The 27,347-nt window shown below is 37.8% G+C and overlaps 1 protein-coding gene across 2 annotated transcripts in view; it reads left to right on the forward strand.

Annotated features, from left to right (window-relative positions):
• The window catches only part of LOC108242732 (alpha-1,6-mannosylglycoprotein 6-beta-N-acetylglucosaminyltransferase B), a 227,617-nt gene that overhangs the window by 103,647 nt on the left and 96,623 nt on the right, over positions 1–27,347 (forward strand). For both annotated transcript variants that reach the window (XM_017427751.3, XM_017427752.3), the window contains exon 8: positions 12,143–12,312. In XM_017427751.3, coding sequence (XP_017283240.1) covers positions 12,143–12,312 — 170 coding nt within the window. The remainder of the gene's footprint in view (positions 1–12,142; positions 12,313–27,347) is intronic.

Consider the following 27,347-nt stretch of genomic DNA (forward strand, 5'->3'; position numbering starts at 1 on the left):
TTGATAGAGTTTCAGTAGCTGCATTGACAACCTTCAAAGTTTTCACACTGCCACAGAGCACCACTTTCTAGCATTTTATTTGAACTTTAAACTAAGCTTGCACGCTTTAAGTTGGTGAAGGGAACCAGTGTTTGATTTTAATTAACTCTGACCCCAGAAAGAAAACATTGTCTGGTGTGAATTAACTCTGCTCCTGCTCTCGCCTCATTTTGTCTTTGACACAATATCTGCTTCAAATTGCAACTTTTGCTTTCTGCTTGAGTGTGCATTCTTTGCTATTCCAGCGGGGCTTTGTTGACTCGGCACTCCATGTTCGGCTTCCCTTTTGATTCAAAGCAGAGTGTTTATTCAGAGAAAGAATAAATTAGTGAAGCAGAGAACAAAAGCATGAAGGGAGACAAAGATCAGGTAGTAAGAGGGAAAATGCAAAAAACAGGGAGGTATGTGTGTTGGTTTGGTGTTTACCTGAAAGTGACACCAGAGGAAAATCCTTTTATTTAAGCATCAAGCTGCAAACACTTTCTACACTCAGAAAATAGAGAATTCATGATTTGGTCCATTTGGGATCTTTTCAGAGAAAATACCAAAGGACTTAAAGTGATAGCGGGCACAGGTGGAATAAGCTGCTATGTCATTATTTCTGAAATGTTCCGTAGCGCAAGTCTACATAAAAGCACAAACACTGTTTTTTTAAAACTCTTTACTTTAGAAAGCATTTATAAAAATGTTTATTCTTTTAAAAAATAATACCATTTGCATGTAGATGATGTCTGTCTTAGAGTGGACATGATCTATAAGGACCACTATGATTTATCTTTGAAATAGTCACCGTAGTCACATTCCCAAGATAATGGATATTTTTAATTAGCAAGTCTTAAGATGCCCTGTGATGGACTAGTGACCTGTCCAGGGTGTACCCTGCCTCTCACCCAAAACCCACTGGAAACAGACACCAGTTCATGATTCACCATGACCCTGAACACAAACAAGCAGGTAAATAGAATGGATGGCATGATTAGGATTAGATATTTTGCTTATTCTGTCCATATTATCATAATTTGGTCTCTAGAACCCTGAAACTTCCATCAATATACATCAACATAAAGAAACCTACAGCTACTTTACTTCATGTAGGGGGCTTTTCATAAGTATTTTATGTGACTCATTTAAACTCTGCATTGTTCGGTTTGTAATTTCCTTGTTAGACAAAAAGGGGCAGACTGTTGTTGGTTAATGTAGCCTACACATGAAATCAGTGGCGGGCGGTGCATTTCACACTTAGGCCTTCAGTGATGTCCAACTTTGTCAATAAATACCTTTCATTTATAACACCAGGATTGGAGAGTAATTAGAAACACACTTAAGCCCTACTTGGCATTGCATCACCTCAGTTGTGTACAAAATTGGCTATTATCCAGCGCATTTTAAATATCAACAAACCCGCGTCAGCAATTAAAACATAAAACACTTATTTCAACACAAAATCCATTCCGGAACAGGTTAGCTAGCTCAGGGTTGGCCGTCCTCCTCTAACGAGATCTAGCTTCTCTTGGAAAGTTTGTCTTGAAAACAGCCTTGCCAGTATATCAGCAACAAAATCAACTTGTTGTTTTCCTTCAGCCATTGTGGGTTAAAAAAGTTTTTAACCAGTAACAGTCCTTGGTGCGACTCTGTTGATCTGCATAGCGCTGCTGTGGCTCAAACTAGTAAGTATCCATATCCAATCACAGGACGAGTAAATGTCACATTCAACATGAGGCCAGCTAGAGGGCCTTACTGACACAACTCATGATCTGATTGGCTGTCGCAACTGTCTATCAACCGTATTTGTCCGTTCACTTACAGCACAGACACCCGCATTGTTGATTCTGAAGGCTCTGGCAGATTTCATACAACCTGGCAACATAAGATAGCTGAATTCTGATTGGATAAAAACTCTAACCTAAAAACAACAGCACTGGAAGGAGCATAATATGATATGAAGAGAATATGAATACTTTTAGATATGTGGGCAAGTAAATTAAAAATTAAATTAACCTTTATCATAATTATGATGATTCTTGGTTATGTTAGGCCAGCAGAGAAGGCCTTGCTGGCCCTGACAGCCCACCACTGCATGAGATTAAAGCTCCCCTTGTCTGATGTACAGACTCATCTAAAATATTTTTGTTTTTTTGGGTTTTTTTTGCAGTACTGGACCCTTTTGTAGGTTTATCGATATTTACTGAGAATTTTTTAATGAAGTACAAATGCCAATATTCTTAAAATATGTAATAGCTGGTTGTCTATTCATACTTCTGATAAATTGTACTCCCATCTTGTACTTAATGTCTGCCATTTTGCATCTATGTACTTAATCTTTCAGTCACAGTGTGTAAAAAAGACATGCTAAACTCAGACTTTTGTTGCAGCCCTACTGGCGGATAGTGTTGTTTTCTCTCCAAAAAGCATAACTTTGTGATGATCAAGGCTGCAAAAGTAGGACTTAATCAAAATGGAATTATACTTGTGTACAACATTTTACTGGACTTGTGTTGTTGTTTTGTCTGGATGATACCAATCAGATGTTTCACTGAGATTCTGTCTGAATTCTGTAACTTGCCTTTTTGATAATTCTTGGTATTATTTTGGCATGCAGTGGTGATTATTATATTAAACTGCTTTGCTTCAGCTGAGACACATATATTTGTTATTGTACTAGTTGTTGTTATAGCAAGAAAAGTTAGAAAAAATAATATGTTTGGAGTGGTTGTGGGTTAAGAAGTGGAAGCCTGCCTTGAACGTTTAAGAAAATTGCTTGTATTTTTGTAAATAATGTGCTAATTTTCTTTGGTGCATTTGTGGTTCAGCAGGAAATACAATCTTTGTAGCATTTCAGTTTTAAAGCAGATATTTATTGATTCTCCCCCCCGCCCCTTTTTCTCAGCTAAGTTATCAAACTCGATCAAAGGCTGTAGAGTCAACCATTACGCCAAAGCTGAACATTTCTGGTCAAACAAATTGCTGTTCTCCTTTTTCCAGACATCAAAGAAGACATACTTGGCTAAGCTGTAGCTTTTAAGAGATGATAGTGCAGTTTCAAAGATGCTGACCTTATCCTGTTAATATCCGACAGTGCATTCACTGCTCGGTTGTTGTCAGTTTTCGTGTCTCAGCAAGTAATGTACGCAACAGATAAATCTCTGAGCTTCTTGGTATGCGTTGAGCACGCACATTTAGTGTGTTTGTCAGCATATGCCACACTGTTAATTTGCTTTCCTTGTGTGTCTGCCCTCTCGAGGGTTAATTGACCTCATACTGATGAAGTGCAGAAAGTGTCTGAGACTAATGGGATATGCGAAGAGAAGCGAGGAAAAGAAAGAAGAGGGAGGAAGAGGAGGGGGCAGTTTGTTAGAATATGACAACAAGGAGGAGAGATGTGAGTAGAAATAAGGAGGGTAAATTAACATGTAGAGCCGTGGAGGAAGGATGAGGGAGAAGGTGAAGTTAAGGGTAGAGCACTGCTGGATGTCGGGACCAGCTTGTGCTGCCACCTGGGTTTTCTGCAACCTTCTAAAGGGGCATAGTGCATGAAAGTAAAGGGTCACACACACAGGGACGTGCATGTGGTGTTCTGTGCTAACAGATGCTGACACATGCATTAGCATTTGTCTGTTGGTAGCCAGTTAGTGATGAGTGGAGCACAGCGGAGCTCTTGAGTGGTACCACATACTTGTGAGCCACTTCAGATCTCCAGCTTTCATGTGAACCACCAAAGACTTTCCAAAGGCTTCACTTAAACATGTCATAAAACACTCCTCACATCAGCATGCCAGAGCCAAGAGAGTTACTTTTCCCACAGCTTTTCATAGTTCTATTGTCATAACTAAGTGGCTGTGGCTCAGTGGTTAGAGTAGTTGGCTTACAATGTGAGAGTTGGAGGTTCAATTCCTTATATCAGTCACATGTCAAAGTGTCCCTGGCAAGATGCTGAACCCTTCATTGCCTCTGATGTGTCCCCATTGGTGTATGAATGGAGTTTAGAGCACTGATTAGACTCTATAGAATGATTTTTTTTCAGATTACCTTTGTAGAGCTGTATGATTTGGTGTGTGTGTGTGGATTGGTAAATGAGGGCACAAATTGTGTTGCAAAGTGCTTTAAGTGGCCTGGTCGGCTAGAAAGGTGCTATGTAAGTACAGTCAATTTACTATAACTTTTCAGAAACGATGGGATATTGTGAAAACGCCTTCTTAAGGCAGAACATTTGGATGAGATAGATGTTAGAAGAACACCGGTGTGACCATATGAGGTGTCATAAGGTTGAGGGAAGAGTTCTAGCTCTGTTTACATCTCAGGAGGATTGGTGGGTCTTTACATTTAACTCCCGTAGGAATCTAAAACCGGGAATGAGCTTTAGATCTTTCTGCGAATCCCCGAGCTTTCCGTGAGTAAACACACAAGTCTCTGACTCCAGTTCATTGCTGCCTGTCAGCGTGAAACACATGCACATAAACAAACAATTCAAATTCCATCAGCACACTCAGGCTCACGCACCGTGTGGGAGTAGCAGAAGTCCACTGCATAAATCTCATTTCTTGATGCGTGCTAAGGTTCGTGAGGGAGGAGTTACCCCAAAACTTCCTATTGTCTTGCTTTTTCTACACGTCTATCTGCATTTTCAAGTATGTCCTTTAGCAAATATATGATTGTACTGTAGAGTGAAAAGTTTTTCTTTTCCAATGCTAAGTTAATATTTTCTATGAATTTCACTCTAATTCTGTTAGGATACAGAGAATACCGTGGCCTACTAGAGAGTGTAATCACTCCTCTTCAGACTTAATCATGAGCAAGTTGCCAGATTTTTAAAAGCACTAATAATTTCCCCCTGTTAAGTTTTCATTTGTGTATGGAAGCCAGTTTTCTATAATCCACAGCTCCTCAGCTCAGATGTTCTTGTGCTGATTTCCTCATATTGCTTTGTAGCTTTTTTTTTTGCTGTCAGAATGTGAAATTCAACCTCTTCTGTTTTAATTTTTGTGCGGTTTCCAGTGTTTGATACAGCTCATGCCCAACAACACCACTTGCAAAGCAAGAATTAGCATCATGTATTCTCACTCTTGCCATCTGCCACCTAAACTCTAATTTAGTTTCACTTATATTTTTTTTACAAAGCAGAAGTTAATAGAGCAGGTTTATTGAATCAGGGGATTTTGCACGCCAGCTGGAGTCTCACTGGAGCTTGACTCAGCTGCGTACACATCATTGTTCTGGGTTTTGTGCACATTTTGTACACATTAGGTGACAGGGATGACTTTAGAGCTTCTTTGTGATTGCAATCAAAAAACAAACTAGATTTACGTATTGACAATATCATGAATAAGGTGAATCTTATGAAAACTTTCCATTGTATGACCATTTTCCAAATCCAAATGGGAAATCCATGCATTCCAGCTTACTTGAAGTGATTAGCGCTTGATGTGCAGTTTCCCTTCATATTTACAAAGATCTATCAAAGCATTTAGCAACTAAACAGCCAGACGGCTCCCTAAGGAGGTGATGAACACAGAAAATAGATAAAACTGGTAAATATGAGACAAGGACATGATTTAAACTACAAGCCAATAATCTGCTGTGCTAATGAGCAACTGTTTGTTGATAACTTGTTATCCAAATGTTGATGCCATGTCAGAATTGTGTTATCAGTTCGTTTTCGTTGCCTATACCAGTAAAACAAAACAGTGATTTTGCAGAAGAATTTTCTAGATTTACAGATAGATTTTGTGTCTCTTCAGATGCACTTTCTTCTTGGGTCAACAAAGCTAGGCTTTCTTTCTGTCACCTGGCTTGACAAAACCTAAAACCATACTAAAGCCTGTACCTTAGTGTGACTGCTGGCAATGAGTTGGAGAGACAAAATAGTGAGAAGATATTTTTTTTTTTTTTTCTGGAATCATATTGAATTGGTATTTATGGCACTCTCGCAAAAGTACAGAACTGTAAATAAATTGTGACATTTGCATAGCATTCTTTTGAATGTTTTTTTGTTTTCAATATAGTCCCAAAGTGTCTTAATTATGTCTCAGTTTGATTTCACTTGAATCTTTTTTGCCTCCATTCAATCACTTTGTTTCACTGGTTACCAAACCCTCCCGAAGATGCTTCACGTTTCCCACACTTTCTGACTAACAGAAACAAATTTGAGATGGGTTCCAGATCACTTCCAGACTCCTGCAATGACTGTCAAATTTTTAAGAATAAGTTTAGTTTGAGCCTTTTTTTAAACATGCTCAAAATTCCAGCAACATTAGAGTGAAATTTTCCAATACAAGCAAGGAAATTAAAAACCTTCTGAATGTTTCGAGACATCTTGAAGACTCCCTCCATAATGCTCGCTGAGATACTAATTTAAGTGACACCATGTATTACAGTAGTGTTTTCTTTATTAACTGAGGCTTTCCACTTTAAACCTGTGTGCATTCACATTACAAGGGGAATTTCACACATCATTTGATGCTTTTGCTGACCAAGCAAGGTTATTGGGAAAAAGATAAAGATGTAAATCACTTTACTGACCAAATCAAGTTAATATTGTATTATTAACTATTCTTTGATATACAGAATTACTAATGAACTTGATCAACAGTTTAACAGACTTTTTATGTAGCCCACAAAGTTACATGTATTATTAATAATAAATTTTATTTATAATACCCTTTTCGTCTAGGGATCTCAAAGGGCTACAAAGGGGTAAAAACAAAACATGCAGTTACAATAAAAAAATGTAAAATAAAAGAGATTAAAATAAACATCTAAGAAAGTGAACCAAAAATTTTACTAAATAGAAATGTCTTAAGACCTTTTTTAAAAACTGTTAGTGTATTGTGGTGCCCTCAGAGTGTCAGGGAGGGCATTCCACAGACATGGAGCAGCAGCACAGAAGGCCTAATCCCCCATGGTCCTCACTTTGGTTTTGGTTATATGGAGAATGTTTGAGTGGGTGGAGCTGAGTGAATGAGTTGTGTTTTGTGGGTTAAGGAATTCTTTGAGATAGGTGGGGGCATGTCCATAGATACATTGGTGTGTTAGGAGGGAAATCTTGTATCTAATTCTGGTGGAAAGGAGAAGCCAGTGTAGAGAGTGGAGGATGTGAGTAATAAGCTCATGTTTGCACACTCTCATCAGGATCCTAGCTGCAGAGTTTTGGATGTACTGAAGCCTATTAAACGTATTAAATCTTTTCTACATCATTTATGGTTGTGATGGTAATGTCTTGTGCAATCCACCTTTTTCCCTACTGTCTTACTGCAGCTTCTTCAGGGTGCAAACTAGAAAATCCTGACTTGAGAGCAAATTTAAACATTTCTAAACATATTTCTTATACTGACAATTATATGGTAAGTTCTTTCAGCTGCTCCCTTCTTTAAGGGTTGCCACAGCAAGCAAACTCGCACAAATAATTTGGCAATTGTTTTACACCAGAAACCCTTCCTGACGCAACCTGAGCTTCAACCTAAAACCTCAGCATTACAAGACTGCAGCACTTCTGACAATTATGCTGACAATTATATGAGTTATCAAAAATTAAATAAATCAGTTGTATTCAAACGAGTGATTTTACTTAAGATTAGAATCTATGAGCTACAGCCCATATTTAATGAATGAATGAAAATACACCCCTGACTAAACATTGTTTGTGGTTAAATTTGTTCATTAAAATGGCACTAAGAGCTTTTAAACAAAGCAACTGGCCTTCTTTTCTTGATGGTTGAAAACAACACCAGGTGTATTCACCACAATGCATAAATGTTGTTTCACTTAGATTTTATTTGAAAAAGACTGGATGGAGCTTCTTACAGACACTTTAAGCCTAAACTCTGATCTCATCTCCTGCTGTGGAGCAGGTGATGAGATTAGCCTCTGTTACCATGGTGATCTCATTGGGCTGAAGGACAGTCTCATTCAGGAAACCAAATTTCTGACTTTGAGCTCAAAATAGGCAAATAAACTATTATTCTGGATTTGTAGTACAAACTTTAAAGGTGCAGAGTGTGTTTGTTGTGTGTATTTGCCTGCATTCTCTCCTCTAACTTCAGTGTCACTGCTTGGGGGCATAATTACAAAGGGAAGAGTGAAATATGAAAGATCTTTGCAACACATCTGAGAACCTGCTGGAAGTTTTCCATCATTACCTACACATTTAGGACTTTTTGTAAAGTACAGACACGTGGATGCACATGCATTGAGTGGAAAGACACACATGTACAGACACATACAACTTTTTAGCAGGCTCCTCTCAGTTGGCCTTAAGCTCATTATGCATGTTTCATGGTCAAAGTTGTGGGATCCGTTTGCCAGCAGAAGCAGCTGGAGGAGTTCATGCTGCGTTAGTTAATCAGGATTACTCAGCAGAGCAGCGTTTGGACAAGGCTATGTTAAATCCACTGTGAAAAGTAACGTGTTGCTCAATTCTCCCAGGGTTCCACTAATTATGCAGCGGCAAACTGGACGTGCATAACAGGACTGTGGCTTGTTGGTAGAAAAATGTGAAAAAGTACCACATACATACCATAGTAATCCCTCTATATGTCCCATGTAATGTTTTAAAATAAAAGAGATTTTCACATTAAATTCAAAGGAAGTGTTGCAGGGGTTATCTGTATAGGCACATGCGGCTTGTGAAATGAGTTTTGCAGAAAAAGTTCATATTATGGGATTTTTGGATGTGCATGCAGTTTCTTCTGAGCATGAGGGGATAATTCACTGGGGATTTCAAAGAATTAATTTTCCAATTGACATAATTTCCTTTTTGAAGAGTCTGAAAGTTTAATGGTTCTAATCCTCAAAGTTATTAAATTGTTCATGCAGTTTAATTCTAACTTTGGAATAGTCTAACTTTATTAAAAATAGCCAAATATAAAAATAATATATTTCAAAATGAGCTGGACTAATAGGCTTTAAAATTATCACTTTGTTGATATAAATTTTTGAATCACTGTCCGTGCCGATGTTGGGTGTTATTTTGACCAATATCACTCAATCCCATAAAAAAGCATGTGGTTTGGTGCAGTTTATTCAGAAATGGTCCCAAACATGCAGCCAATGTCTTCAACAATATAACATTTAAAGAGTCTTGTTTTAGATGCTTTTATCCCAAGTGCTGTGATTATTAAGGGGTTGACTCAGATGCAGGATTCAAAACCCAAAAAACAGTCTCAAACTAGACAGAAGTCAGACATGGGAAGGAAAAAGAACAAGATGAGCTAAAGCTATCTAAATACCAGAAAAGCTGGCAAACAGAACTTTAAAATATTCAAGGACAGTCTGGCAATACTTATCTGAAACTTATTAAGACTTTAAATACAGTGGTAATGACTGACTGCAGGTTAGAGTGGCAAAAACAGATTCAAGGGAGGAAGCAAAGAATAATTAGGTAAATATTTAAAGAAAGATTTACATTGCATGGCCTGTCAGGAATTTGCACAGACCAGCCAGAGAAACACTGAATAAGTTAAAAAAAACTTCTTAATTTATTACAAAATGTCAGGAAAAAAGTTTCAAAATAATAAATTGGGTCTAACACAAAAGTGAATACCACAGACCTTAACCCAGGCAGCAACCCACACAGCTCGAGCACAAAAAACTGACCTCCTAAACAAGACATGAGGGAAACTTAAATAGTGGCTGATCAGACCACTGCTGACACACAAGGGGTAAATAATTAACAAACTAACATACAAAAACTTAATACTGGTCAGAAATACAAACAACTTAAATAAAACAAATACTACTACACAAAACTAGTGACCCATAACAGAACTAGGTGACCCACAACAGAAGAAAAGTAATAAATAAATTTCCCCTCCCCTTACAAATAAATGGTATGGCCCACTAAAAAGATTATGCCATATAAGGAGAAGAAAAGTGGCTGGGATTCTTCTTTGTGGCACCCCAGCAGCAACTCCAAAGGAAACTGGTAACTCAAACAAAAAGAAAGTTAATCTGTTGCATATCAAAAACAATATAGTCAACTGACAAATAAAGTTAACTAAATGTGTGCACTGCAAATAGTTAACTAAAGAGTCAGGCTAAAAACAAGTTTAATTGAAAATGAAAATCTAAAACTACCTAATCTTTAATATGTAAACTCACAATAATGAAAACCAAAAAGAATAAAACAGTTACCATTATCTTTAGTGTGTGTGACAGCAGGAAGAGCTGCCCAACAATAGTCATCCCCTGATTCAACCATACAAATAACTAAGACCCTCCCATTAGAAAAGTACTGCAGTGGTGAATGTGTTTTCAACTGCTGCTGCTCTTTCCTCAAACACTGATGTTACTTTTGTTACAGAAAACTCAAAACATTGGTCTGCATCAAGTGAACAAACTTACTTGGGATGATTCTGAAAATACTAATATGTTCAATGTATCATTGCATCCTGGAAATAAAGAGGTAACTGTTATTTCTATGAAATAAATACAGTTAAAAATATTTATTGTGCTTCAAGATCACTTGGTTAAAATCAAATTAAAGGTAATGAACAATTGGACTTACAGCAATGTTTAACAGTAAATACAAGAGTGTTTCGAAATACAATGTAAAAAGAACTCCTAAACAGCTAAGAAAACCATATCATGAATGGTGGGTGTGAGGAGGTGAAGAACCCATATGCAGAACAAAATTGAAAGCCTAGCACTCCTTATAGGAATTAGTATTGCTTGCTGCCTTTCATGCCAGAGTTTTAGACTAAGATCATCTAGTGTTGAGAAATGAGAGTTCTAGCTATTTGGTTAAACCTTAAAAATAACATTATGCACAATCTCATGCAATATTGCGAGATGTCACATTGAGAAAATGTGTTGGGAATGACTCTCAGCTACTACAACATCAACTTTTAGCTCGATGCCTGTAAAACTGACTAAGATGCAACTATTTTTGTGTTGGCTAATGTCGATAAGCCATGGCAGTCATCTTGAATCAAATTGATTCCAAAAGGTAATCAGTTGTAAGTTTCACTAAAATCTGTTCAGTGGGTCATGAGATATTTTGCTAACAGACAAACAGGATTGTCTCCAAGAGTTAATTCTAAAGCAAAAGATCTGTTGTAGTATCTCACCAGGCTGTGACTGCTGGTGACTAGTTGAACTAGTTGAACAACATTAGCAAGAGGGTTTTGTGGGGGTTGTCAATATCCTCAGATGAGTCGTAGAGGTTTGAAATCTTGTTGCTTGAATTTTTAAGGTGTTCAAACAAATCTTATTTTTGATGATCTGCATGTTTGATTCAGCAAACATTTCATGCTGGATACCCTTCCTAATGCACCTTCCCATTCTATCCAGGCTTGGCAGAAGCACCTAGAGTACACTGGTTTGCTGTCCTTTAGAGCTTTAGAGCCAAAAACGCAGAGCCAAATGATCTGGATCCCAAAATACCTGTAATTACCACAACTGCTTCCATCACAGGGAATATACAAAGCAGAACCTATATGGTAAGAAGACATAAACTGAGGAAAGCAAACGTGTAAGGAATTGGCACTGAGTGAACAGAAACCAATAGTTTATTTACACTGAGAAGGGTAATGGCAAACCAAGAACAAGTGTGCTAACTGACAAACAAAAACCAAACATCTAAAAAAAATACAACCATAAAAACCCAATTTGGATATAATTTTTTCTTCCCTTTAGGGATCACCACAGTACATCACCTGCTTCAGTTTCACCCTATCCAAGCAGTTCCTCTGTCAAACCATCTTCTTCCACTACATTCATGTTCTTCCTCTGCTCCTCCTCCCTGGCAACTCCATATTCAACACCATTTGTTCAGTGCATCCCCTGCCCCTCCTCTGCACATGTCCAAACCATCTCAGCTTCTCTAACCTTGTCTTCAAACCGCACAGCCTGAGCTGCTCCTCTGTTGTACTCATTTCTAACCCTTTATGTCTGCCACCTTCTGATTTTCTCCAAATCATACATCATAGTAGTTCTCACTACCATCCTGTAAACAATTAGGCTATAAAGAATCACAAAGATTGAACTGAGGAGCTGTGGACAAAGATCATATGGTCTGATGAGTCAGATTTAGCCTAGCCTCAAGTGATGGAAGCATCATGGTAAAAAGAGCATGAAGTTAATTCTCTTCTAAACTGTTCTTTTCTTTCAGATTCTGGTCCATGTGGGTTTCCTAACAGAGGAGTCAGGTGATGTTTTTAGCCCAAAGGTACTGAAAGGGGGACCTCTGGGGGAGATGGTCCAGTGGGCCGATATCCTGACTGCCCTCCATGTTCTGGGACACAACCTCAAGATCTCCATGTCAGTTAAAGAACTTCAAGGGTGAGTTTTGTGACCAAACTTGCACCAAAGTTGGCTTTTTGAGTTATTTTCTGGGAAGTAAAATTTCTGCAGTTGCTTGGCTACATCAGATCCATATTGTGAATTTCTTTTTAAAAGAAAAAAAAAATCCACCATAACAAGACACAGTAGGTTAATCAGATATGTCTTAATTGCGCATCCTTGTTGGTTCTGTTTATCATCCTTTTGACATCTGACCTCAAAACTAGTCTCAGCAAAATATGTTAAAAGTTTTCCAAATGGCTAAAACAATTTTAATAGAGAGAGTTGACTTGGCTGAGAAGATTTAATTAAGGATTTCCTTAAATGGCTGTCACTTGACTCTTCTCACCTATTGTCTGTCCATGTTCCCTTCACAGCAGGGAAAAATGAAGGGTCTACATTTTGGTAAATGACAGCTTGATTCTTGACTTAAAGTATTTATACAAGAGGGTATACATTTATATATATATATATATATATATATATATATATATATATATGAACTTAACTTTCAGTTTGTTGTTAAAAGGTTGAATACCTCCCATAAATGCTTGTCCTTGGTCTCGTAAGAGCACATGGAAAATATCTGCACTTTGATTAGATCTTGTTTCCTCTTAACCCAATGATTAAGCACATGTCCTTTAAAGTCCTGTTGATTTGTCGCTGTATCGACCTCATATTGATGGTGGGACTGTGTTGATGTTTTTTTTTTAATCCTGTGTCAGCATGCTTACATGTTTCTGCTGATGGTTACAGCTGTAGATCCAAGACACTGACAAGTGTTTGGATTTAAATCTGCCATCTTCGAACGAGTCCTTCAGATTTGCTCTGTTCAGTTCAGACAGTCAACTTTACAGTCTGGACAGAACATGAACATTACTGAGGTTGCTATCTTCCTTCAAGATGGATGACTAATGTTATACAGTAGAATTATGAATAGGGTGAGAAAAAGTGAATCACGCAGGGTAAAATCTACCTCAATTTAGCCCACAGACTGACTCTCTCTGCCATCGTTGATCACTGCTGTGACACAAGTACAGGGTTTAGATCAATATGACGATGCCTGCAGAGACCCTGATTTTCTGTACATTTTAGAGAGTGCACCACTTCCAGCAAATATCACAAATTATAGAAGAAGTAATACATTGACACAAAGTATTTGGCAGTCATTTAATGAACATGTAACGCCTCTGCAGGATCATGGAAGAGTGGGAAAATCTGTAGGTGAGGTTTGTGCTCAAAATGACTTTGGAGATAGCAAAGGCATTCCCAAATCTGGTCTCACTTGTGTGACTTAAAATAAATGTCAGTTTTTACTCTGCGCCTGATGCCATAGAATCTTGTATCGTGTTCAGTTATTTTTTTCAAATTCCTAACATTTAAAAACATGCTTCTTTACCTCTTTTCTCGTGATCATCTTTGCTGATTTTTTTTGTTTCTTCAGATAGAATCTGCATTTTTCTCACATCTTTATTTATCTTTTTCCTTATCTTCAGTAAGATAAACATTTAAAGTGAAGGTAAATCCATAAGGCTGTTTGAATGTCGCTGAGATGTGCTATAAAAATTGAAATGACACATTGTTCTCTCCAGTGCTCATGTTTTCTTAGTAAAACCTGCTAACAGTTTCATTGATCTTTAAATCATCAAAATCTTTAAACAACCTTTAATGTCATAGCAGGACTTTAGTGCTTGTCCCAGTGACCTGGACACAAATATTTTATTGATATTAATGTTATGCTGTAAAGGCTCCATTCACTTAAAACATCAATGGCAAAATCAATTCATGGAAAACATGTGATGCTTAAAAGGGGATAACACTGTTTTTAATCATGAGTGGCATACTGATCCATTGGTACCTTACTACGCTTTGTGTATTTGCACTTTATCTCCTGTGGCAAAACAGAAATGTTTGTCATGATTAAAAAAAAAAACTCAAGTATTGAGTCTCTGTGTTGGCACTGAGACAAATGGGATGTCAAATCATTACAATCAATTAGGGGATCTGATTAAAATGTGCAAAATATATCTGCATTTCTTTGTTGTTTTTAGCACTATAATGTCAGCAAGAGACATTGAGTATTTCACATTGTGCCATAGGCATGCAGTTACCGATATCTGTACCTAAACAATTTTCAGGAAGTGAAGTTTTTTGATTTATTTACCCTTAGTTCTGCACAAAGTTGTAATATTACTATAGCTATACTGTATCATTACTATAAAATGGCTTGCATGGAGCAGGTCTGCAGCAGTTTCTGGAATTTAGCCTTATGATAAAACAAAGACCTCAAGCCATCTTGAATTGTACTGAATCCAAAAATTAATCTTTTGTACATCCAATGATTACTTTCTTCAAGTTTGATGAGTAGTTTATGAGATATACATGCACACACAAAAGCAATATTATACACATTTGGCTTTTGACAGTGGACAAATAACAAAACATTCACATTATGTACTAGTTTAAGGCCCTGTTTTCATCACTCCAGATATTTTTAAAAACTTTTTTTGTTGCATTTGCACCTCTTGTTCAAATGCAGTTTTTAATTAGAACTTTGTGTGTGTGTGAGTTTTGTAATGCTTTCTACAAACACGATTTCTAAATGTTGCTTTCAGTGTATCCATGTGGACCTGAGTTATGACTTAGCTTAGCATGCCAACTGTTACTCTGTGCACTAGAAACCAAAACAACAATGAAGTCATTTTTAAATTAAAAAAAAAAAGTCTTTTTTTTCTGATCCTGTCATTATAAATAACTGAGAGAAAATTGTAAACAGTAACAAAAACTCAAACACGATTTGTCAAAAGGTTTTTCTCTGCAGTTTGATAAGTCAATAAAATGGAAGTTCTTGCCACCTAGTGGCGCAGTTTGGGTATTCAGCATTTTTGTTAGAACCATCCACACAGAAATATTTTTCATGAAAATAAAAAAAAATCTCTGTTTGAAAAAATATCCAAATACAATAGGCCTTAATTTAAATTACAATTAAAATAAAAAACACTAAGCTTCAGCTTTGCTTTATAAAAAAAAACTGTTCCAGTAACAATTTGATGATATGAATAATTTTGTACATGTATTTATCTTACTTTAGAAAAACACAGATTTCACCTCCGTCCTGTGCTGCAAACTTGTTTTGTGCAGGTAAAAGTTATGCATTAAAGTTGACAGTTGGAGGTTATTTTTAAAGTGTGTTGAAGAGCATTTTTTTTCTTAACACTCTGGTAACATGAGGAGACACAACAAAGGACCTGCTGGGTTTGGCTGTTGATGTGATGTATAAGAGAGCTTATATTCGTGTTCTGCAATTGCAAATAAAGATTCGTGTGCAACGCTTCTTAGATATGATCAAGCAAGTATACTGTATGTAGTTCTAGGCATTCTTTTCTCCCCTCTGTTGTAATTATGTGTGCACACATTTGTGCCTTTGTGTGTGCTACTTGCTCTCATGACTACCTCTGGGAGTTGTAATTGGCTGCAGAGAGTTGCTGTAATTGGCCACTGTGAGGATGATTAGGTCCAGAGTTGTGTTATTTGTTTAAAATCACCCTGTTTTGTTAGTTACCAGTCAGCACTAAAATCAGGTGATTGGACATTCGTCACTGTGGCAACCAAAGACCAGATAGAGACTATGGCCTTACTTAGACCTGGCACTAACTTCTGTCTCAGGTGATTCGACTGCAAGTGGACAGCTCTGAGTGAGAGTGTTCACTCCATGGCAGTAAAATAAATACCCAAAAATGTTTGTCATCAGGTGTCAGTAACCTGCTTTATATCCAGATGTACGTAGCCGCATCACAGTGGGCTGTCAGGTCAGTTTCACAGAGGGTCTGATGATACTTCTGTAAAAATGACAATACTTTCAGACATCTCATCTAAATTATTGTTTTGACATTACCACATTAAAACAGTGTGCTGGCAACAGTTAGATATTTGCTACACAACTTCATTGTGAATGTGATAATGCTGTGTTTAACTGGGTGAATATGATGTGATATAATGCTGCTGATCTCTGAATACACAGCACATTATAGCTTACAGTGACCACAGTGGGTCCAGTCAGCTCTAAAACCAATCAAACTAAAAAGCTAAAGAAACTAAACTAAAGAGCAACTCACCACACTGTGACCTGGTGTTCATTTTTAATGAGAAGAATTCTGATAAACTGTTTTTAATCACCTGGCAGATGAAGCTGATTCTTTTTTTATTTTACACAGACTTTCAGGTAAAAACTCTGCTGCTTGTGTGGGGGCTTATCAGTTCAGTAGGTGTTCCTACAGGGGGGGCTCCGGACAGATTATGTTCAGACCATGAATCCAGATCATCTCTGAAGGTGGTTTGAGTGAAAGCTTTCAGTGCACATTGAGACCATTCACACCTGTTTTAGCTTCTTTGCAAGAAGTAGAAATAACTTCTCTTAACACAAAGCAAATACCGATAAATGCTGATGGTAAAAAAAAGCACTCTGTAGATTTGTATGTTTGTTCTCCCCAGATGTTAGTGGGATTGTCTTCTCTTGCGACCTGCAGGTTGTAATGACAGGGAAATAATTTACTTAATTCTTTCCTGTGACAGAGCAGATATATGTGCAGCAGCTTAGTCTCGAGGCTATCAGTATGCAGATGGATGGACCAATAGGAGAATGTTCCTTCAGGAACACATTTGGGAGAAAAATAAGAAAAGGGGAGTTTGTCAAAGTGCTGACTCTGCATCTGCAGAGTCATAGATGGGACTCTTTGTATTCAAATATGCAAATCTATGATTTGAAGGTTCACTGATAAATGTCATCCCTTTTGTTGTAAGTGTTGAACTGTCCTTCACTTATGCAGAAAGCCGAAGATTCACTCCATTCACCAACATTTACACACCTACACTCAGTGGAAAACAGTTAATTCAATACAAGGTTTTGCATCTCATCATCTCTGCTGAGCATGCACTCCTCACAATGTGGGCTCACTCCGTAGCTTGATGGAAATGAAGGAGATTTTGGCACTAGTTAGAAAGACGACGTAGCTGAGATGTATTAGCGTGAGAGGTAGGAAAGGCATGGGTCTGCCTGCTCATTACTGCCCAGAGGGAGCAGCTCACTAAGGGTGACTGCAGTCATAACAGAGGTGGGCGGTCAGCACCTTTGTGGCTTTTTCTGTCACCGCTGTTATGTGACATAGAGAGGGCTCAGTAATGCAGGGAGATGAAAGAACCTGGCACAGGCTAAAAAGTAATTGCCTTTTGCACTGCAGTTCCCAAGGCACACACACACACACACAGGACACACTTACAAGGAACAGTCATTGCAAAGCAGCTTTGAAAAGAGTCTGATTTTCAGAATTACTGTGTTCACCTACACACAAGGGTGGAACCTATAGATCTGTCTGCAAAGACACATGTGGTAAGAAAGTAAGAAGAAACAGGCAAATTGGATAATGGGTGATGGCTTTCTGAAACTGTCAAAGTGTTTTTGTCCTCAGCTTTTGTGGATTTACAATGGGTTGCTATTTTTTCTGTTTTGTTGTCTTACAACCTGAAATTTAAATGGATTTTCAATTTAAATATAAGTAATGGATCTGTACAAATTACCTAAAAATAATGAAGTGAAATGGGGATTATTTTTTTTTTAATTTCAAAAATATAATTAAAACTAAAATATTGTGTGTGTACTCATCTCATTTGCTTTGAAGGCTCAACAATTACCTTCAAAAGCCACACAATTAGATAGATAAGATACACCTGTTAGAAATATGTCTCAAATGATGTCAGTATACTGAATATACACTTATTCTGAGCCCATAGAATCAACACCAGTAAAACACCTCTAATGAGTCAGGGACTCTCCTCACAGGTCAGAGACAAAGTTGTGGAGAAGTGCAGATATGGGATAAAAATATCCCAAACCCTGAACATCCCACGGAGCTCCATTAAATCCATTGCTAGAAAATGGAAAGATGATGCCACCACAGCAAACATGCCAGGAAAGGGTCATCCATCAAAACCTACAGACCTGTTAAAAACAGCACTAATCAGAGAAACAACCAGGAGGCTGAAGATAATCCTGATGGTGCTGGGAAGCTCTTCTGCAGAGATGGGAGAATCTGTCCATTGGAGCACTATAAGCTGTACCAAGCTAGGGTTTATAGAAGAGAAGCCAAGAAAAGTCATTGCGTAAAGAAAATATAAGGCAGTTTGAAATGAGTCAAAAGGCATATTGGAGACTATAAATATGTGGAAAAAACCGAATAAGATCAGAGTTTCTACAACCTAGGACTCGCTCAAAGTTACAATGACTTATCTGGGCCAGAAGAAAAAAATAGATGAGAGAAAAAAGGAACCCTGACCTGGATTATTACTGTATCTGAGGGTTAAGAGGGCACTTTTTACTGGGAAAGGTGAGTGGACAGGGCGATCCAGCTGTAGCCATAGCTGCCATGCAGAGGGGGACACGTAGTAGAGTTAATGTGTGTGCATGTGCATCAGGTGCATGTATGTGTATGTGTGTGTGTTCAGTATGAGGGACAGAACTGTTTCGTCACAGTCCAACAGTCTTTAAATCAAGCAAAAGATTCTCATTTGGATTAAGGTCTGGGCTTTGCGGCCTTGGTGGCCAAAATGTTCAACTTTAGTCTCATTTGACCAGCAACTGTATATAAACTATAAAAAATAAGTCAGCGTAAAATAACTTCAGTTATTTTAACTTAATCATTCCTAGAGAGTAGAATAACTGTATCTGAGGGTTATGGGTTAACTTCCATTAGGTGCTGTTAATTACTGCAGCTGCAGCAGAACTCACAGAACTTGTTTCAACCCTTCACGATAAGAGTCTCAAAGACATACAGTGAGCTCCAACCTCAAAAAACTGTCTGTAAACATCTGAACCTCCTGAAAAGAACTTACATTATTGTCCTTCAGTAAAACGAATACTGCAACCTGGACCACCAAAAGATCGGAGAGTATCTAGAAAACACTGTGTGTTTCAGACTCTTATTGTGAAAAAGTAAAACATAGAGTTTCACTGCAGCAGCATTAATAAACCTGACTTTTTAAACTAAAATATTACATGTTATTTTGTAGTTAACCCTCTGGTAGTTTGTAGCGCGACCAAGGGTGCACACTTGGGAACACTTGTAAACGTTGGAATTCGTACATTCCCATTTAACTACACATACTTCAGTTTGTACTCACCTGTAAGGCGTTGTCTGGTCCGCCTTTGACGGCTGGAGTAAAAGTGGGCGTAATGCTTCTGCATTACCTATGAAGGAATTTGGGATTCTTCGGCCAGAAGATTTAATCATAAATAATTTTAACTATAAAAATAAGGGTTTCAAAATAAAAGTAGGAAATGAATGTTGTTGTTTTTTGGACGTAATTGTTGTGTATATTTTTCTGCTGGAGGCAGTCTGGTCTGGTTGCAGAAGAGGTAACACTGAAATTCTGGAGAGAGACAGACAGTTGTTAATGTTGAGATCAGCTTATTGTATGCATATGGTTTTTTGTTTTTCCCATATTTCTTTTGTTCTCCCTCTCCTACTTTGCACTTTCGTTCAGGAGGTGTGTAAATGAAATCACAACCTTCACACTCCAACGTGCTCTCCATATTCCCTCCATTTTCTCATATTCTTTTGAGGTTGTGATTATGATGTTTATGGTTTAGGCCCACCACGAGTTCCTAGGAAAAAACTCCAACATGGACACAAACAACACTCATCCAATGTGATGGAGCTTTAACACTGGACGTTTTGTTATGAACAATGGGCAAACATTCCAGTGGTTGGATGGACGAGGATCATGGAGAAGTTCCTGAAAAGATTTTATTCTGTAAATGCTGCAAGAAGTGGCTCTAAAATGCATTGCCTTTTGGAGAGTTTCTTTCAACATGTCTCATTTAATTTCCCCCCCCTATTTTTAGTCCACACTCAAATGTAAACCCAACTCCATGCTCCAGTATGACTGTTAGTTATGCCAAAGCAAATCATACATGGACCCATTTGTGTTTATGTTTAATTTAGGTTAACTCTTAACTCTGAGATGGAGACAGAGAACAAGCCTTTTTTTATTACAAGGTTATGATTTTAAGCAATTATTCAGACAGCTGAACTTTTGCTGAACAAGAACTGAATTTAGAACAAGATTTGGGCAGAAACTTGGCAGAAATGGATTGTAATCTGGCATAGGTGCCAAACAGAGTAATTATATTGCTAAAATCCTGCCGAAAGCTATAAGTCCCATCACACCTCCCTTTAACTTATGTCATATACTATAAACACAGTGGCTCCAATTTTATTACAGCCTTTATTAGAAGTCATAACAGCATTACTCCCCTGCCTTCCTGGCTGTCTCCGTCTTCAATCAGACAAGGATAAAAATGAGAAAAGGCAAAAACATAAAGAGGACTTACTTTCATCTTCACACAATTCCTAAGCTCTCTGTGTCCTTTTCATGCTCTCCATCGCTTCCCTAAATTTAAGCCATCGTGTTAAGGAATCTTACCTGCAGGTAAAGTCTCAGTTGCCATGGAAATGAGACTCCAGCCAAGTTGGTGCTGGTGGTGGAAGGACATAGAGTAACAAGCAATCAGCATCTCCAGTGCAGCAAAGGAGGCACAAAAAGTGGTGCACATATGCAGGCGTGAAGAGCTGAGCACATCCCGTAGGAATAATTCATGCGTTTTATGTTTGTTGAAGAGGTGTATATCTTAGTTTATCCCTACATGATGCCAGAAAAGTTTTCATTGATAAAAATTAAGTAATTTTTATTCCCACTGTCAGTCAAACTAAAGCCAACTGCTTACACAATAGCTATGATTATGATGATATGATGATGGCTGGATTACGCTTATTCTGGCAGTAAGGGTAAGCAGCTGAAAAAGCCTTCTTTTATCTAGTGGTAAATTTGCACCATTTCAACTATCCAATCATCAGGTTTGAGCTTTTTTTTTCCCCCACTCATCTTGTACTTAATACATATTCAGAGCAGAGATTTTTGTCTCCTAACTTATCAGTTAGTGCAAAGGTCAAAACTACACACAACAGTTTGCTAGTAGCTCCGTCTGTCTTGTTTAAAAAAGGAAGGAAAAACAGTGGCAGCATCTGTTATTAAATAGTGTCTGTTTACATCAAATTCTCATTGGTAAAACACTATTGGTTTGCTCCAGATATAACTTACCTGATGTGAGTTTGTTGTAAAGAAATAATAAAATAATGAAAAATACATATCCCCTGATTTGAAATATTACTTTATGGTCCATTACATTGCATTGTGTGAGCTCTAGTTCAAAAGGACTGATGTAGCAGTTTTTGTGGAAATCTTACCTGGGTTAAGGTGTGGTGCAATTATAGTCATATATGGTAGTATCATCATGGTAATATCCTTCTGATGTATAAAACAAGGTATATAATACAGTTTATCAAGTAAATAAAAATCACATATCAACAGACCTTTTTGGGTATTTAAGTACTTGTGTGTGTACTTATGTCTTCAATAAAAATATAGAAATATAAAGGACTAATTCATAAAGAAACAAATGATTAAATATTTATTGCTCACAAGTGAAGGCAGACAATTTTGTTTTTTTCCCGTGTTTATGTGTCTGTATGTTACCAAAATATCTCATGAACCGCTTGGCGAATGTCAATAAAACCTTCAGGAAGTAATCAATAAATTTCCATCGATAGCTGGAGTCAATCCAATTCAAGATACCCACCATAGTGTATCAACATTAGCCAGCACAGAAATGGATATAACTAAGTCAGTTTTACACATATTGAGCTAAAAGTTGATGTGGTAGTAACTGAGAGTCACATAGTCTGAAGAGGGCGTCTCATGATATCTCATTAGATCACGCATAAGATTATTTTCAAAGTTTGACCAATGTGGCTACAACTGTGTCATTTCTGAGCATAAAATAATCTAGGTTAAAAACTGTGACATGAAAGGGGGCGGGCGGTATGCTTTCCTGTAAGGAATGCTAGGTCTTTAATTTATGCAAATTCTAACTGGTGATATTAAATTTATAGAAATTCCTACAAATTAGATAAAATACTGTGTGTGCTTTTTGCTTTAGTAAACTCACTGCAGACCCACAGTTACTTCAGCCCTTCTCTCTCCTCACTCTGTTACCCTCCATCAACCTGACTCCATCCCTGAACAGACAGTAATTAATGACCTCAGTCTGACACACACTCTTCGACAGACTGGCTATGAGCTGCCTTGTTACATCTGCAGGCAGAAAAAAGGCCCCACTGACTGTACATGCACAGTTTTCCGCTTTGATGCCCAGCTCTGTTATGCTTTATAACTTTAGCGCTTCTCTTGTCTTTTGGACTCCCTTGTGCAGACAAGCAGCTTCGTCGGATTAGGAAGAAATAACTGACTCGAAGCATTATCGTGAAGTGGGCTGTAAATACCAGGGAGAAGTTTTCCATTAAAACTTTCAATTAGGAGGAGGATTTGCATCCTATGTGGGGTAGCATAATCTTTAATGGTAACTGTGGAGCGGTAAAATTAATGAGAGATGTGAGTAAGAGTGTCAGCTTGTCTCTTTGTTATAAACTAGAGCGTGCAAATGAGTGTTATGCTTATTTTGCATCATTTTGTCTTCTTTAAGTGTCTAAGTTGGCAGAAACAGACTTCCTCTCTCTTTCTCTCTCACTCCCTGTCCTACATTCTTTCTGCGCCCCATCGTTCCTCCCTCTTTGTGCATCCTAACCTTTCTTTCGCTTTCTGTCTCTTTCTGCTCTCTTTCCCTTTGTTTCTTAGATTTTCCCTCTTATTCTCCCTGCAGCTGTTCCCCTCTAAACTCAAATCAATGTGCTTGTTAGTAAGTTCCCAGATTTTTAGAGCATTTCATCACTGCTACAGTTAGCTCTACCCCTTACAGACAGACACCACAGTTGAGCACACACTTGGTAATGATTTCCCATATCCTTTGTCTGAAATTTGAAAAACGTTGTGTATGTGTGTGTGCGTGTGCTGGGGATGTTGAGGACTTTGGGTGTCTGTATTAATGTGCAATATTGTCTTGACTGGTTAAATAGTAATTTTATTTTACCCTAAATGTGGAAAGTTTTTAAAGTTAAAGTGTTCTTCATGATGTAACACTAGATATTGCATAAACTAATTCACCACATAGATCTGTTGTCATTAAAGGGTTTGTGAAATAGGAACAAAAAGCATGTTGTTTCTGGGTAGAAAGTTAAAGCACGGATTTTGCAGCCAGTTTAAAAGAGTTCCTTAGCCATATAGTTTGATAATAGGTATTTACACTCTTATTGCTTAGTTAGGTTTAGGAACCAGTAATACTTGGTTAGAGTAATAAGAACATTACTTTGAGGACAAGCCAGTTTTCCCAATTACTGTACTGCAAAGTTGGAAATAAATCTTTTAAATATAAGCTAATGCATCTTTCTTTGCCATTCGTACTTACACATTAGGTTTAGGCACATAGGAATTCTTATAGAGCAGGGTGGAGTCTGCCTTTGATTATATGGGTGGCTCAGGTTTTACAACATTGTCTGTAGATGGAGTCCATGGATTGTAGATCAGTCCTGATTATTTTTTCTGCTGTTCTGACAACTCTCTGAAGAGCCTTCCTCTCTCCCTATGTGGTATTGCCGTACCACACATAGATGGCAGTTGTAAGGATGCTCTCCACCACCCCTTTCAATAATGTTTTTGTGTATGGTTGGTCAGTTTTTTAATGAAATTCCTAAAAAGCAATCATTGGATGTACATCTACAACTGATTCATTTTTGGAATCAATATAATTCAAGTTGGCTGCCAAAGCCAACTTGTTGGCTGCCAAACTGACCTTAGAAAACATATAACCTTTTTTCAGCTTTTTTAATATTGAGTTCAAATTTGGTGTGGATGTAACTAAACTGATATTCAAACTAAACTAACTGATTATTCAAGGTTTTTGCTTGAAAATTCACCATTAACTATTCAACAACCCTGTGTGTCTATTAGCAAAATATCTAATGAACCACTAAATGAATCTTAATGAAACATTTAGAAAGTAATCATTCAGTGTCCATCTGCAGCTAAATAACTTTTGGTATCATCTTGATTCAAGATGCCTGCCACAGCTAATCAATGTTGTCTAATTTAAACATGACAATAACTCAGTCAATTTAACAACTTTTGAGCTAAAAACTGGTGTGGTAGTAGCTAAGAGTCATCCTCAACACATACTCATACTGCTATCATATCACACGAGATGTCAGAATTTTGCATGAGCAAAATTGTATGGTTTGAGCAAAATGGCTACAGCTACATCTATTCTCATGATGAAGACATATTCACATTTATAAGTCATAGTTTTTGTGTCTGCTAACTGAGTAGGACGTTGACAACATCTACATGACTGTATTCATACACCCTTTGATTAAGTGGTTTGTTATGATGGCACACGTAAAGTTGACGTGCTCTCTAACAAAATTCTGCACTGTACACAGTCAGCTACCCAGGGGCCTGATGGACCTTCACAGACTGGTGCAGCTGATTAAGTTTTTGTCACAGGGGCCTCAAGGTTGAGCAGATGCAGAAATCGTACAGTTGGCTGTTTAAAAGACTTTTGTAAAAGAGATTTTTGAGGTATATGAGAAATATTTAAATGTGTTGTTGGCATACAGCTGTTCTTCTTGTTGTGCATGTGGCCAAAGTCTTTGAAGTGACTTTAGTTTAAATTTTCTTTTAGTAATCATATAGGCAGTAACTGGAAAATGAAACATCTTGGTGGTTTTAATTGAGAACCACTGCCCTTGGTGATGGCATCAACAACAACAAAAAAAAATACTCACTTGACTTCAGGTACCTACTGGAATACCTGCACTGATAACATAAAAAATGTTTAATGGTATGAAGCAATAAGATTGGCCATAGAGAGGGAGAGTGGCACCTATGCAATGTGGACTTTAAAGTCATTTTCCCATCTTGGTGTTTGTGCTGCCTTAGTCGTCTGAATAGAGGAAAGGCTAAGTGAGGTCAGACTTTGTTGGCGGCTGGGCCACAACAGTTAACTCTGGCTGAATAAAGTGAAGAAAAAAGAGATGCTTGATGGACAGCTATTGCAAAAGAATGTCCATCAAACAAGGTCGGTGTTGCATAGGTGTGTGTCTGTGTTCCCTCGACCCAGAGCCCAATGCTGAGATGAGGAATAGTGAATAGGCTTCAAGGTCTGTAGACACATTGAATCGAGCTCCAGACAGACTGACACTATCAGACATTAATCAGCTGTCTTTTCCCTCTTTGAGCTTTATTTTCACAAGAACTTGCCTAAGGCTGGCAGAATAGGATATAAGACAAAAGACACAGAAGACAAGTTGGACAGAGTGAACTGTAATCTAACGCTATAACACTGCTTGCTTCTCCTAGTGTACCATCCATCTTTCCTGTTTCTTTCTTTATAGTCTGAACTGTTGTTGCTTTTTGGCAACCATCAAGAAAAAAAAGGCCAAATTATTAGGGGCATACTAAAGTAAAGATTTTGAACAAAATATCTTAAATTTAGTGGTATCTGTGAAATAATCAGATCACTCTGCTTTAGAGTTGCAATAAATTTGTTAATCATGTTTAAAAGTCCTCCTAAATTAAATGGGTTTAAAATTATTTTTGTCATTATAAATAACAACCTTAAAAATCCCCATAAAGGAACACATCCTTGTCTTCATCAAACATATACATCAGACTCTTAATGAGACAGTTCTTAACACTGATGTAGCAGTGATGTAGTGTGTAATATCTTCAATTTTACACTGCAAAGCAAACTGTATTGTATCACATAAAATGTTGAAATTGTACGCTTGTGTTAGAATCCTAAGTCAGACAGGGAAAGTCATTGTTCACTTCAGCAAACTCTAGATTAATTGTATGAATAAATAGAGTAAATAAATCATACTCCAAGTTAGACAAGTGTTTAGGAACCATTTACAAAGTTCACTCTCTTGTATTTCTAGGGTTTTATGTAGCAGCAGATAATAAAAATGATAAGGTCTTTACCAGGTTCAAAAATGATTTATATCTAACCTCAAGTATACAAAATCACACAACAGATTCCAAAATGTCATTATTTATTGAACAAAACAGAAAAGTTGTGAGAACAACTAAGTACAACCCATGATCCAACAGCTTGTAGAACCACAGCAATAACTCAAAGCAGTGTTGTATGACTCTCACATTGTTGTGGAGCAATTTTGGACCACTCTTTTTTACAACATTGGTTTAGTTCATCGAGGTTTGCACCGTTCTCCTCAGGTTGAACGACAGCACTTTAATCAGGTTGAGGCTTAAACAAAGGTGAGCATAGCAGGCAATTCTGACATGAAAATACTTGGTTTGGTGGACGATTAGGAAAGCTATGACCCAGTTTGGTCCAACTGTTCAGTTGTCAGACAGATGGTTTCTCAGACTTGAGAATAGTTTATAGTTGACTCAACTATTACAGGGTGCCCAGGTACTGTGGCTGCAAAACAAGTCCGAATCATCACCCCTCCAACACCATGTTTGGCAGTTGCTATGAGGTGTTTGTGCTCATATGTTGTTTGGTTTTCCCCAAATGTAACCTTGTGCATTATGAGTAAACAAGTCCACTTTAGTCTCATCTGTCATTGGAAATTGTTCCAGAAGTCTTCTGAGTCATTCAGGTGGCACTTTGAGCAACACAGTAGAATGATGGGCTCCAGATTGTTTGGAAATTTAAACCCTTTCCAGATTGATGGGCATCAACAGTTTCTTCTCAAAGATCATTGCTAATGTATTTTTTCCCTGGCATTGTGTTAATACATACCTGTATGCTCCAAAGCAGCAAACTGACAAAACCCCTGATGATGATCAACAGTACTTAAACTTAACACTTAGGCAGCACTGTTAAATCCAACAGAAGCAGCTTTTCACACCCAAATTATCCATCCATCCATCCATCCATTCTCTTCCGCTTATCCGGGGTCGGGTTGCGGGGGCAGCAGCCTAAGCAGGGAGACCCAGACTTCCCTCTCCCCAGCCACTTGGGCCAGCTCCTCCGGGGGAATCCCAAGGCATTCCCAGGCCAG

This window comes from Kryptolebias marmoratus, linkage group LG3 (genome assembly GCF_001649575.2).
Source record: "Kryptolebias marmoratus isolate JLee-2015 linkage group LG3, ASM164957v2, whole genome shotgun sequence".
Taxonomy (NCBI): domain Eukaryota; kingdom Metazoa; phylum Chordata; class Actinopteri; order Cyprinodontiformes; family Rivulidae; genus Kryptolebias; species Kryptolebias marmoratus.